We start from the raw sequence: 12,777 nt of genomic DNA, 5'->3' as shown, positions 1-12,777 counted from the left end.
TGCTTTTGTCTTATTATGTTGCCCATTAGAAACACCACCGTGAATGTATTTTCTCTCTACTTTCATTTGTACTTTGATTATATGATTTAATATTGTCGAATGAGATTATCTGGAGGCCAAATTGCTCGCTGTCCTGGTTTTGAAGTTAAACAGACCGGAGTGAGTATTTACATTCATTATGTTCATTTTTCTAATGAGGTGAAATGGGAGTTGGATTAAATACTGCTTTTTCTTCTTCCCTCTCCCTTTCAAGCGCAAATGTATAGATTGGAGTTTTGTTTTTTTTTTAATTCTGAGCGACCATGTATTCTGCTGATTGCTTCAATTAAATAAGCCAATACAATTCTTTGCTGTCATTGCATTCATACAAAGTGCAACCAAGATAATTAGATAATAGATGACATCTCTTTATATATATTGAATTATCGCTGTTTGATATTTTTTTGAGTCTTTTTTCATCTTCATGCTTTGTGCCTCACAGTCACAGTTCAAACAGAAAAGTGTCCTTTATAAAGTCATGATGTGCTGCTCCTCCACTGTACGGTTCACACTCTGTAAAGTATATTTATTACTCTTGTCTCATGGCAAGAAGTCACTGTTCCTCCTTTGTCTCTGTGTCCCCTGAAGGAGGAGACAGGATGTACCCTGACATAACTTAAAGTGAGCTGAGCTCAGCTCTGGTAATCAGCAGGTGGATGGATGAACGGTCGAACTTAGTTGTTTCCAGATATCTGTGAATGTGTGTGTGTGTGTGTGTGTGTGGGAGACATCATGGGTGTGTTCTGGCTTTTAGCTTTCGCCAGCTGGGATCGGTTTCATCCCGCTGTGTGTTTAAACTGGATGGTGAGGTGTTTAGAAGACGGGTGAATTGTGTGTGTTCTCTGTTGGATCTGCAGCGTCCAGAAGCTCAGTGAGTTTTTCTCAAGCGATGAGATTGGAGAGGAGCAGGAGCCCAGAGCCACGGTGACCTCCGGCTCCAGCAACCACAACCAGAACCGCTACCAGGCTGTGGTGAGTTCCTGCACGCTCGCTTCATCTGACTGTGGTAACAAGGGAATGTTTTCTTTGTATTCAACATCTTTTTGATATCACCGTTGCCCCTTTCCTACCCTCTGTGCTCGTTTTGACACAATCCCACAATCCTAGTCGTCACCTAAGCCTACCCCTTCACCCTCCTCCTCCTCTCTGTTCCGATACCTCCAGCCCCTGAAGGTAGTGAACCGGAAGCGCCCTCCGAGGGACGACTGGAACAACTACAGCTCCCAGGGAGACCATGAAGGGGATGGACCGTCCCAAGAAGTGGACCAGGACATCTGCATCAAGGTACGAGAGGGAGAACAGCAGTGCTTCGTCCTTCAGGCTGGACGCAAGAGATCCGCTTCAGTCCTGAGCCAGTCGGTAACCAGATACAGACTTTATCCAAACCTGATCAGTGACCTGACAAATTGAGCTCCGCATTTTACTTTCTGCTAAAGGTCAGATGTCTGAAGGAATCCTTTCTGAGCCTGTTAGAATAGAACGTGGTTTCCATTCATGGTTCCTAATCCTGCAGGAGCTTCTGTTATCAGCGATTCCTCTGCAAGATAATGAAAGGTTGTGAAAGAAAAACGGCGCCGTGTGATAAGAAGAGTTTTTAATTAGACACTGACTTCCATGTGCTGCTTCTGTATTTATAGCCGCACTGGATGAAGCTTTTCATGAGTTCACTGCTCGAGACTTCAGGTGTTAAATGCTGCTCCAGAGGACGGGACTGGGGGCTTTTTTTTGTTTTTTTTTTTTCATTTTGCTTGTTCACAGTTGTCGTCCACACTGACTGAGGCTCCTGAGTGAAGCTTCAGGACCGATTTTAACGTTGAACTAATTGGCCTGAAGTGTCTTTATCACAGCAGAGTTGGCACATCCTGCACAATATTTTACACTTCACTGATCGTTTTGATTAAACTTGGAGTGACGTATGTGTTTGATGCCCTCTGGAGTTCATTATTTGTAGAGTTATGTCACATTTTTTCAAACTTCTTAAAGGCAGTGAATTCATTCAGATACCTCATGGGACGTATTTCTCAGAGGTTATAAAGTTTCATCCTACAACATAATTTGTTATTTACAATAAAAGTCTCTAAATGCACCCCTGCAATGTGTCTTTTGTAGCTTGTTTTATCCATACTGTGTTTACTTTGGTGTCAAGTTGTGCATTATACATCAGTATTTATAGCAATGAGTTTAAAGCAGAAGTGCCATTCTTTATTATTGTTTACAGAAATTCTCAATCATATACAAGCAGGACTTATTTCAATATGTCACATTGTTCTTTTTTCATGTCTGCTCTCATTAAATCCTCGTGGTGTTTGGAATTTCACGTCTCCCATCTGCATTTTTCTCAGATCACTTGTGGATATTTCACATGGACTGACGGACCACCAACACTTGCTAATGTGGACATCAAGATTCCTTTTGGTGAGCAGAACGCAGCGCCGTCGCTCCTCTGTGTCTCCGGACGCCGTGCGTCTGTCTCAGTGCAGCCATTTGATCAATCGCTCCCAGTGTGACTGTCCATTTCCAAATCACTCAGGTAAACTGACCATGATCGTGGGCCAGGTGGGTTGTGGGAAATCATCTCTGCTGCTGGCAGCACTGGGTGAGATGCAGAGAGTGTCAGGATCCGTCATCTGGAACAGGTAGTTATTTTTATTAAATCCAGTTTGTTACAAAATCCACTGCTGATTCAGATTGTCTGACTGTTTTTTTTATTCATCTCCACATGCATCGGTAATCTAAAACAAAATACCTTTTTTTTTCATTTATTTAGCACTGGTAACAACAAATTCCAATGCATTTGCCATCGCAATTGTTTGGTTTTGTGAAAATGTTGACATTTTCACCATGCATACTCTGCACCACATCAAAAAAACTTTCAAGTTTAAATTCAAAAGTTATTATGGAAATATTTTACCAATCTGTCCCACTCAGGATGAAATATTACCGTCTTTGGCCCCTGAACTGAAATGTATTTTGATACCTCCTGCAATAGATCTTACTGCTCCGTTTTTAGTTGGCATGTGACGAGAGTCCACAGTTAGGGCATGATGGACTGAATATTTATACTCATGACAACAAACTTGATACGGCAGGCACACACGCGGAATCTGAGCCGCTAACAGGATGACACACATTCATTAATGCGGTGTGTGTGTGTGTGTGTGTGTGTGTGTGTGTGCGTGCGTGCGTGCGTGCGTGCGTGTGCAAAATTAACGTTAATGCTGACATTGACTTAAAAACTTTGTGAAGATTTTACGCTACCTGACAGCAGGCAGAATGTGCAGAGCGATTTACAATGTTCAAAATGTCTGCATGCATGGCATTTTACCGCATCTTTTTCAGCATTTCCGTAATGTAAACTCTAAACTTTTCTGAAACAAAAACACGGAAACGATGCATTTTCACCTGAAGCGTCGTCATGTAAACGGAGACTCATTTGAATATTCCTGTATTTTCCTGATGTCACCTGTGATATTTTCAGCTGATACAGATGTAAGCTGAGAGCCCTCACGATCGGTGTCAGCGTACTATTTAGCAAGCTTTATCCAGGACCTTAATCTCCAGTGAAGAGCTGATACAGACGCCTGGTATGGTGGGAACAATATCTGCAATATGAGCGATCGCTTTGGTTTAGCGTTGCTCAAACAATCATGCAGCGCTGTCGTCGTATTAATAATGGTGATTATACGTCTCTTGTGCCTGATTCAACCTGGAAGAGCAGATCCAATGAACAGGAAATAACACTCTAGTATATAAGCCACCCCTCTTATACATCAGATTATAAAGTCACTTAGTCCATTCCAGATTCAGTCCAGAGCAGGAACTGAATTTAAAGTGAACTGCTCCCCACGGATTCAGGCCTCTCGCTTGTATTCCGTTGATCGTTTTCTTTTCTCTTCCAGCCTGTGCGGCCATCTTACTTCTATTTTTCCAAACCTTTCCCATAATTGATCTGTCAGCTGCAGCAGCCAGTTTATTTATGTGTGTGAGTGCAGCCATGAATTCAGCGTTCTTGACAGCGAAATGCAATTCCCAACAAACTTGGACCTATAAGTACCTTCTTACAAACACACAGCAATAAATAAAAAAGCAAATGTAGTGATTTGTGGGCGCGTGAGCAGATTTTTCAGTGTTAGGGGATGCAGTGTGCAGTGATGTGGGAGTTATTTTATGTACCACTGACCCACATTTAGTTCGCTGCATGAGGGGAACCCAGCAGGACGCTGTGGCCGCAGGCAGAAAGCAGCTGAGTTTGGCTTTGTGGCACAACATTCCCTTCTGTGCAGGTGTTTCCTCTTTTCATCTCAATAGTCACATTGATTTTATTTTATGCTGAACGTAATTCACTCCTCTGAACACCCATTTATAAGAGATCCTTAATTAATTATCTTAAAGTATGATTTTTCACAAAACTCTGAACTCCCATAAATGTTTCAGACAACTGGTGTTTGCACTACTTCTTGTGTGTGTGTGTGCCTTTCCAAAAAAACACTGAATTCAAACATCAACCGCTCCTCGCTGCAAGGAAACAGTACGTGAAAGGAAATTATGAAGTTATAGCTTTAGTATTCGATGTCGCTGCTGTCTACAGTGAAAAGCGTCTCATTAATGCTGCACTGAATCAAACAGCAGCATAAAATATGCATGACTGTCGCTGGATTTACATGAGCCGGCAGCCACTGTATCTGTTATGAAATAGCCTCTTTAAATAGAGGTTAAATCACCTGAAGAGAGGCTGTCTGCACGTCAGCAGCTCATCTCGGTCAGTTCCTTTGCTTCGTCTTCATGAATTCATGAATTTTTTATGCGAGAAAACTGAAATCTAAAATCTAACTGCAGTAACCGCATCCGGCTATTCTCGGGTGATTATTAATTTAATGATTCATTTTCAGTATCTTGAACTTCTAAACAGATCAAATTAACACTAAGATACTGTTTGGTATAATTCACAGCCTTATTTCACCAGGTTAGGAGGTCAGTGACTTTATGTCCCTTTCTGCATCTTTACCACCTTCTTTTCCACCATTTCAGATTCTACAGTGACCCAGTTGTCCAGTGCAATAAAGAGTCAGACAGCAGGCCGTGTTTTCTGAATCGGGAGTCAGTTCCTCTTGCATTTCAAAGCCTCTGGAGCATTTCTGAAAAAAGTCTATTTCTGACGTCGGCGGAGCTAAAAACCCAGCAGATCTAGAGCACAGCTGAATGTTCAGATCCTGCCAGATGCATTCTGGGAGTCATTAGCCTCTATTTCCTGCATCATGATATCTCGCCACCTCCCCAGGATAGCACTGCTATCGGTCTCCATTTGTCGACAGTTTGGACTCCCCTGCTCCATTATCACGTTGTCCCCTGGCCGCCGCACACTCGCTCACACACTCCCCCCTCCAGCCATGCCAGGATCTGGCTGGCACTGCGTCTGATACCCCGTCCAGCAGCAGTGTATCTCACCTATCATGTGTCCAAGTGGGACTTAGAGGAGCTGTCATTTCGACTTTGCCCTCCTTAAGTATTCGAACAGACTTTTAGCGGAGTTTGTCTTTGGGTTTCCACCATGTCTGTTATTGTGATGTGTCTCTGTCCCAGATATTTATGGGTGCATTTAACGCGGATTAGCAGTTGTTTGTGAGAGGAAGACGGAGCTTTTCGGGATTGTTTCCCAATTATTTCTTAACAGCTTACCACCACCTTAAAGGAAAAAGGCTATGTGCGCCTGGCAGGAGGAGAAAGTGACACGAATCACAAGAATGAGCGAGCAAGCTTGTCAGAAATATAGAGAGCGTCTAGTTTGTTAGCTGAATGGTGACGGTGATCCAGAGTCAGCCGTCTCCAGCCAGGCCGCTCGTCCATGTGCGTCTTTCATCAGGCGATGAGCACAAACAGCTGTTCAGCAGCTGTTGTGGAACTTTGCATGATCTTATGTTGCAAGCTTTAATACGGTTGGCTTACAGCTAGAAATGTAATGCTACCCTTTGGTTAGTATGCAGTATTTAGAAACATTTATGGTCATTGTGACATTTTGAATTGGAGTTTTTCTCAAAGCTTTGAAGCAGTGTGCGACTTAGAAATGGCGATCAGTGCTAATGTTATGGCATGATTAAACTATCAGGAGATAAGTCATGATCTGCTCTCTTAGGGCTCGTTTGTACAAGTGAAAACAGAAAAGCTTTATTGCGAAAGGCTCCTAAGGTAGAACTTTTTGAAAACATTGTGTAAACAGGGGAAAACTCAACCTTCTGGAAACTCTCAGGCCTCCCTCTCCTTGATGGTGAAAACGCTGCCGCTGTGCATGCACACTATGGCTTCAGTAAATAGTTCTTCTGTACACGCTCAGGAGATGGACAGTGTTAAAAATGTTTTCCTCCAAAGTGTCATGACTTCCAGTCCAGATTCTCCAGGACTTGGTAGTTTTAGAGTTGACAGTCACCATAATAACAATCCAACTTGTCCGTGTTGACCCATTGTTAATGTTTATAGCGTGTTGTTCTGCACCTGTGTGTGTGGTTTCATTGCAAAGATAAACAGCACCCACTAGTGGCCCAACATGAAAACTACATTGTTTTCTGCGTTGCTTACATTTCTGTGTAAACGGAGGTCGTTGTCAGATTGTTGTCGTGTAAACATGAAACTTTTCTGACACGAAAATGCAAAAACGATTCAGTTTCACTTGACATGTTGTCGTGTAAATGGATCTCAGCCGCTGATGGCTGTGTTTAATGTTTAATAATGTCAAATTGGATTCACATTTTAAAAAAAAAATCTATAGCAGGCTTGAATCCCATCTTCCCTGATCGGCTCTCGGCTGTCCTGCCCCACATACGGCGCAGAGAAGGACACGTCTGAGATTTCTCCGTCCCTACAGTGAAAGACTATTTGTGTGTTGACCTCAGCATCCAGTCAGTGTCGCAGGTCAGAGATCTCTTGCGCAGTAAAATCCAGAGTCTCTGAAGAATCGGCAGAAAGATGAGGCGAAGCGACATGTTAGCCGAGTGACCCTTTTGTTTTGAGTGGCGGCATGGAGGGAGGAGGATCGATGCTCCGAGGGATCGATGAAGTGTGTGGTTCGTCGCTTGGTTCCAATTATTGATTCAAAGGCAGGGTAGAAAATAAACAGTGAAACGGCCATTACCAGATGTGCAGCGGCACTCGCTCTCATCAGGATTTGTAGATGAGACCCGAACAGCGCTCTGCTGAAAACCCTCCATCATGACCTTGAGTCCACCCAGTCACTGACCGACCTGAAGGGGAAATCTTCAATCTTTAATCTTCAATCACACGTGAAAGCTGCTGGTAATCACGGTGTTGTTGTGACAGCCTGAGGACAAACACACAATCAGACGTCTGTTCAGGCTTCAGCCTGGTCAAGTGCCATTTGCCTGATGAGGTTCTTTGCTGAAGTAGTTTTCAGATAAACGTATTACGTCAAGGTTGGCAGCTGAGGAACTAAAACGACCTTTTGAACATCATTTCTGCAGGTTTTTTTCTCTGCTCACGTTTATTGTGTGAACATAACACAGGTTAACATTGTTTTCCTCCTTCAGACCTAAAGTTGTGACATCTGCACTTTCATTTACAGTTTCAAACGTTCCTCCTCCAGTTTTTAACCACAAATGATGCATTTAGCTTCTCTTTATTCTATCATTCCGCCATTTTTTCCTTCAGCTTCCTCCGTTGCATATATTGCTTTTAAATTTTAAATTTTTAGTGTAAACACGTAAATATTTGTAGTTTTATGGCATAAATTACTTTAAATGCTGCCTGACATATTTTTAAGACATAAATGAAATGTAATACCTCAAAAAAATCAAGAGAGGTTCAGGACCCCATGAATCTTTACTAAGCTGTCTGTACGCAACTTTTTTGAAATGTTATGGTCACCTCTACTTCTCATTCATTTTGTGTTTTGAAAAGTAGCAATGCAGCAAACATTGTATGTTGAAAACAAACCGTCTTAATCATGTGTGTATATTTCTGTTGGCATTCATCCTCTTAAATTTGAATTTTGCGTTCTTCCGTGTCTTTTGAAGCAGTCCGTAGCAGCCGTGTTTACATGCATGAGATTCAGAGTTGCTCCATTTCTCTTGCGATGGCTGCAGTGTAAATGTGCTGCGCTGAAGCGGTCTGGACACGTCCTTCCTTCTCCACTCATCCTCACATGAGATCTGAGTCACCTTCTCAAGACGACCAGCCCGGTGTCAACTAATCCTAAAAATACTCTGCAGCCTTTTCCGAGCACGTGCCCACAGTCACAAATAACCAATGAGAGCCGAATGAATTTTGAGAGTCGGGGCAGTCAGTGTGAACGTGTGAAGCTTCAAAGTCATTAATTAGTCAAGAAATATGGCTGCATGTAAGTTTTGAATTACAGTAAAAAAAAACCACAGGTTAAATTTTTTTTGTTTCTTTTCTCTGGTGCAACTTTAGAACTGATCATGTAAATATCTGTTGTTTTATTTACAGCTTACCAAACCCGGAGTCTGAGGGAGACGAAAGGTAAGTGCTGCAAACAACAACCTAAACATGTTAACAAACCCATTTATGTGTATTTGACCAACTCTGGGATTTTTTTTTTTCTTATAAAACGACAAATCTTTGAAAATATTTGCAGCTGACGTTCCATACACTCTCAGTAGGAAAGATATTTTCATTGTGGTGTATTACTGTTGATTGTCTTCTGTTAAAGTTTATTTATTTTTGAAATTTCATGCATTTAGAATAACTTTTTGATGTTTCTGTCTTGGTTTAACTCAGATAATATGAGATATATCTGTCCCTGCGGGTATGAAATAAAAAAACACAAGGACAGCCCAGATTTCATGTTTCCTGCTGCAGACACAATCAGAGAAAAAGGAAAAATTATGTTGCTTTATTGAACAAACGCGGTTCACTGCCTGAGTTAATGAAACCTTTATTCTCATGCACATTATTCGCAGAGCTGCACGCACGCTCTGCTTTTTGCACACTTCAGCGTCTCTGCACAAGCATGCAAGACCGTTTAGATGTGAACAAGTGAACCAAACTATTACGGTGAATATTAGATGATGCTCTGATTTATTTATTGCTACACACCAGACACACAAATGAACACGCAGACTAATACGACCCCCTGTAACCATTCATCTTATTTTGAACTCTGATTAACCGCCGCTAGACTATTTTTATGTTCCACTTTCATCTCTCCTTTGAGGCTAAAATATGTTGATCAAAAGTAAGACTGTAAAAAATTTAAATTGCCTCTCGCTTCATGCTTTATGCACTGGAACCGATCAAGCAAACCACACTGATTTAAATGACCCCCAGATGTGATTAATCATCCATTTGCCTCTCAGAGAAACCTATGAACTGTATTTTTCATGCACAATTACAATTCTGCATTAGTTCCGTTCCACGTCAGTCTGCCTCCGTCTGCAAGTTTCTATGCATCTAAAAAAAAAAAAAAAAAGTGAAAGACATTCACAAGATGAGCAAGATACCGACGTACAGCAGCGAACATCCCGACAGCCACAGAGCTCGTCTTGACGTACTAATCTCAGCCCGAGGAACGAGATCCTCAGAGGACCGCATGCGTCACGCTGCGAGCGCCTTCGTGTTGATTTCCATATCAGCAAATTACAGGAAGAGTAACGGGGGAGGATGCGGGATGGATGGGTTATTTTTAGGAGGGGGGATAGGATCCCGCCTCATGATGGCTGTGCTCATGTAGGGCAGTGCAGGGCCTGCTTGTTTTTGGGGCTGCTGGGCGGAGGCGTGATTGCCATAGTGAGGGAACAGTATCCGGCTCTGTGTGGATGTTTGTCTTCTGTTAATCATTATGAGACTGTGGTGGAGTCAGCTCTCTTTCTGACAGGTTAGGTGTCACGCTGTGGGTGTGTGTGTGTGTGTGTCTGACATGTGCTGTTTCATGTTTTGTGTGCAGCCCCACAGACAGAGATGCGGCCGGTGACGGACAGATCAGGTGAGTCCAGGTGGTTTCCATGGCGATACATCACCATCACCAGCAGAGACACTGTTTTTTTTGTTTTGTAGTTAACTAGAATTCAAGCGTGAGTTAATCTGTCTGCTCTGACCCTGCGCTGCATATTGACTTCACAAATACACCCGAGCCTTTAATGATCCATGAAGTGACTCTTTATAGGCCTTCGCCCGTCGTGTGCAGCGCCGGCTCCTCAGTCTGTGACCCCAACAGTCCACACGTGTCAATAAACACTTCTTTAGACAGCAGAATTTGAACGTCAGGGTCGTTGCGTGCGTTTGATCCCTCTGCCTGTGTTGTGAATGTTTGGTAGGAAGAGAGGCGCTGTGGCCTACGCTTCCCAGAAGCCCTGGCTGCTGAACGCCAGCGTGGTGGAGAACATCACCTTCGAGATGCCCATGATAAAATCCAGGTAACTCATGCATAGTTTAGTATTATTCCCTCTGGATTTTATTAGTTTCATCTTCAAATATATCTCTATAACTATCTCCCAGACTTTAATATCGATTTACAAATTAGAATTTTGAAACTGGACCCAGAGCTTTAAAATATAGATCTTCATCTGACTGGAATGAAATCATCTCTTCTCTGAGATCTATTACGTCCCGCCACTGTCTCAAAACGTCTTTATTTCCTTATTTTAAAACACCCTGACTGTCTTCATCCTCACAGATTTTGAAGTATCGCTGTAGTTTTCTCTGTTTTTGTTGAATTTGAAGCTGTTGTTTTGTTGGATGTGAGAGAGTCCAGTCCGATCATAAGATGAAATTTGTCAGCAGTGAGAAATTAAGACACGAAGAACAATTTATTTATACGACCAGCAGGGTTATAACTTACTTTCCTTCCACTTTTGTATTATATGGTGAGTCAGTTCAGATATTCAGGATTACTACACAGATGTGTCGACAGTAAAGATAATTTCTAAATTTGGCAGGTTATTCTGATCATAACATGAACTATCCTGCTATAGTTTTGATTTTCAGCTATATGTTTTCTTCCCTTGAAAATGTAAATAATGTTATTAAAATCCACTGTGATCTGTAAGTTTTAAAGCACATGGTGAACTGATGCATGGTATAGTCGAAATTGTATTTCTTTCATGTATATTTCAGGTTTTTTTCATGTGTTGTAAAAGGATAGTTCAATAAATGTGAACTTTTTTAGTGATATATCGATACTTTGTTGCACTAAAACAAAGACACAGATTTAGATTTCCAGTTACTTCCAGATTATTATGCCGTTATTCGCTGATCAGGTCACAAGTGTTTGACAGCTGTGTGTTACATCTTCAGTGACTCCCTAAAAGTCCCTAAAAGAGAAAAATCCTACAGAAGTGGCATTAGAAGTGATTTATTCAAACAGGAGGCTGGTGGTACCATGAAGAAGGAACCTAAAATACATTACATTATTATTCAGACAGACTGCTGATGCTTTCCTGTTAATGGAGGAAAGGGCATCGTGTGGCACAGACAGGCTTTTTAACTCTGACTTTTATCCCCAATGAACAATGAAGAGCAGTTTTTAGAAGTTGATAAAATACTGCAGGACCTTTCAGTCCACTCTACTTGACTTTAATGTTGAAAACTAAATGCCTGTTTTAAACGGTATCTCAGAATTACCATAAAATCTCTGAACGGAGTGTGTTCTTTTCATGTTTTGAGTCTATTTGGCAACATCATGCCTCCCTCTTTATTTTCCTTGCACGTACTAGACGTGGACCTGTTCGTTAGCATTCACTCCCTGGCATCAATTATTGACTTTGATTCGGTGGTCTTGGTTTTTTTGTGTTGATAATTATCACAATGAAATAGCTGGTTTGAAATGCCTGGCAGCTTTCCTTCATTACAACAAGGTAATCCAACTGCTTCTCGGGCTAAAGTGCAAAGACAAAAAAGCAACGACCCTGTTTTCCCCGGGGCCACCGCTGTAAATTAGATGAGCTTACCTCTGATTAACTAGTTGGAGTCGAGACTAAGAAGACAATTAGTGAGCCTGTAAATAAAGAAGCAGCTCCAGTCGGCGTTCAGACTGTTACTGTGAAGCTGCTGCTTCGCCGTGCCGAGTGTTTCAGATGTGTGAGCACAAACAGAGTGTGATGCACGCACATCGAACCGTCCTCCCGAGAGGCCAGTTGCCTGCATTTATAGTAACAGGCGCGCTCTTCGACGGGTCTAATGGATCTCGGGGCTTTGTTTCTGTGGAGATGCTCTTCTAAAATGGACCCTCTGCTCTTACTGGCTTTATTTATGCAGCACATTTTGTGCAGGTTAGGATAATTAAAAGTGCTTCAACGATGAATGAAAACATATTGATGAGACTGGAACACCTGAGACAAGAAAACAGTGAATACCAGACAGGAATGGGAAGGTCTGGGTATACTATGGGTTAAAAGGTTTACTAAGAGTGATTATCAAATGGATTAGAAATGTCCTCTCAGCTTCATTCTATTGGCATCATGTTTCCTGGTTCAGACTCTGCAAAATGTTTTATCTGCATTGTTCCACGATAAGCTGCTACGACTCAGACAAGCAATGAAGAACTTTCTAAAGAAGTCAAAGCTCCTTCAGCACGACCTTCTCAAAGCCACAGAGTGTCCTGAATGTAGAAATCCAGAGACAATTAAATCACAGCATTGGCATTAATTTAATTCAGAACTTTGTGGGCAACTCAAATTAGTTTCCAGATTGTTTCTGTGAATCTTTTACCTCCTCATTCCGTCTGATTTTGAAGTCTGATTGGCCTCTCTGCATAAAATCTTTTAAAGTGAATCA

At 41.9% G+C, this 12,777-nt stretch overlaps 1 protein-coding gene across 1 annotated transcript in view; it reads left to right on the top strand.

The window, feature by feature from the left end:
• abcc8 (ATP-binding cassette, sub-family C (CFTR/MRP), member 8) overlaps positions 1 to 12,777 on the top strand; it is a 57,734-nt gene that overhangs the window by 27,852 nt on the left and 17,105 nt on the right. The window contains exons 14-21 of the mRNA XM_030095828.1: positions 897 to 1,011; positions 1,204 to 1,323; positions 2,382 to 2,454; positions 2,570 to 2,675; positions 8,494 to 8,526; positions 9,428 to 9,436; positions 9,962 to 9,988; positions 10,320 to 10,418. Coding sequence (XP_029951688.1) covers positions 897 to 1,011; positions 1,204 to 1,323; positions 2,382 to 2,454; positions 2,570 to 2,675; positions 8,494 to 8,526; positions 9,428 to 9,436; positions 9,962 to 9,988; positions 10,320 to 10,418 — 582 coding nt within the window. The remainder of the gene's footprint in view (positions 1 to 896; positions 1,012 to 1,203; positions 1,324 to 2,381; positions 2,455 to 2,569; positions 2,676 to 8,493; positions 8,527 to 9,427; positions 9,437 to 9,961; positions 9,989 to 10,319; positions 10,419 to 12,777) is intronic.

This window comes from Salarias fasciatus, chromosome 7 (assembly GCF_902148845.1).
Source record: "Salarias fasciatus chromosome 7, fSalaFa1.1, whole genome shotgun sequence".
In the NCBI taxonomy this organism is placed as follows: domain Eukaryota; kingdom Metazoa; phylum Chordata; class Actinopteri; order Blenniiformes; family Blenniidae; genus Salarias; species Salarias fasciatus.
This window is presented reverse-complemented; position numbering and strand designations above follow the sequence as displayed.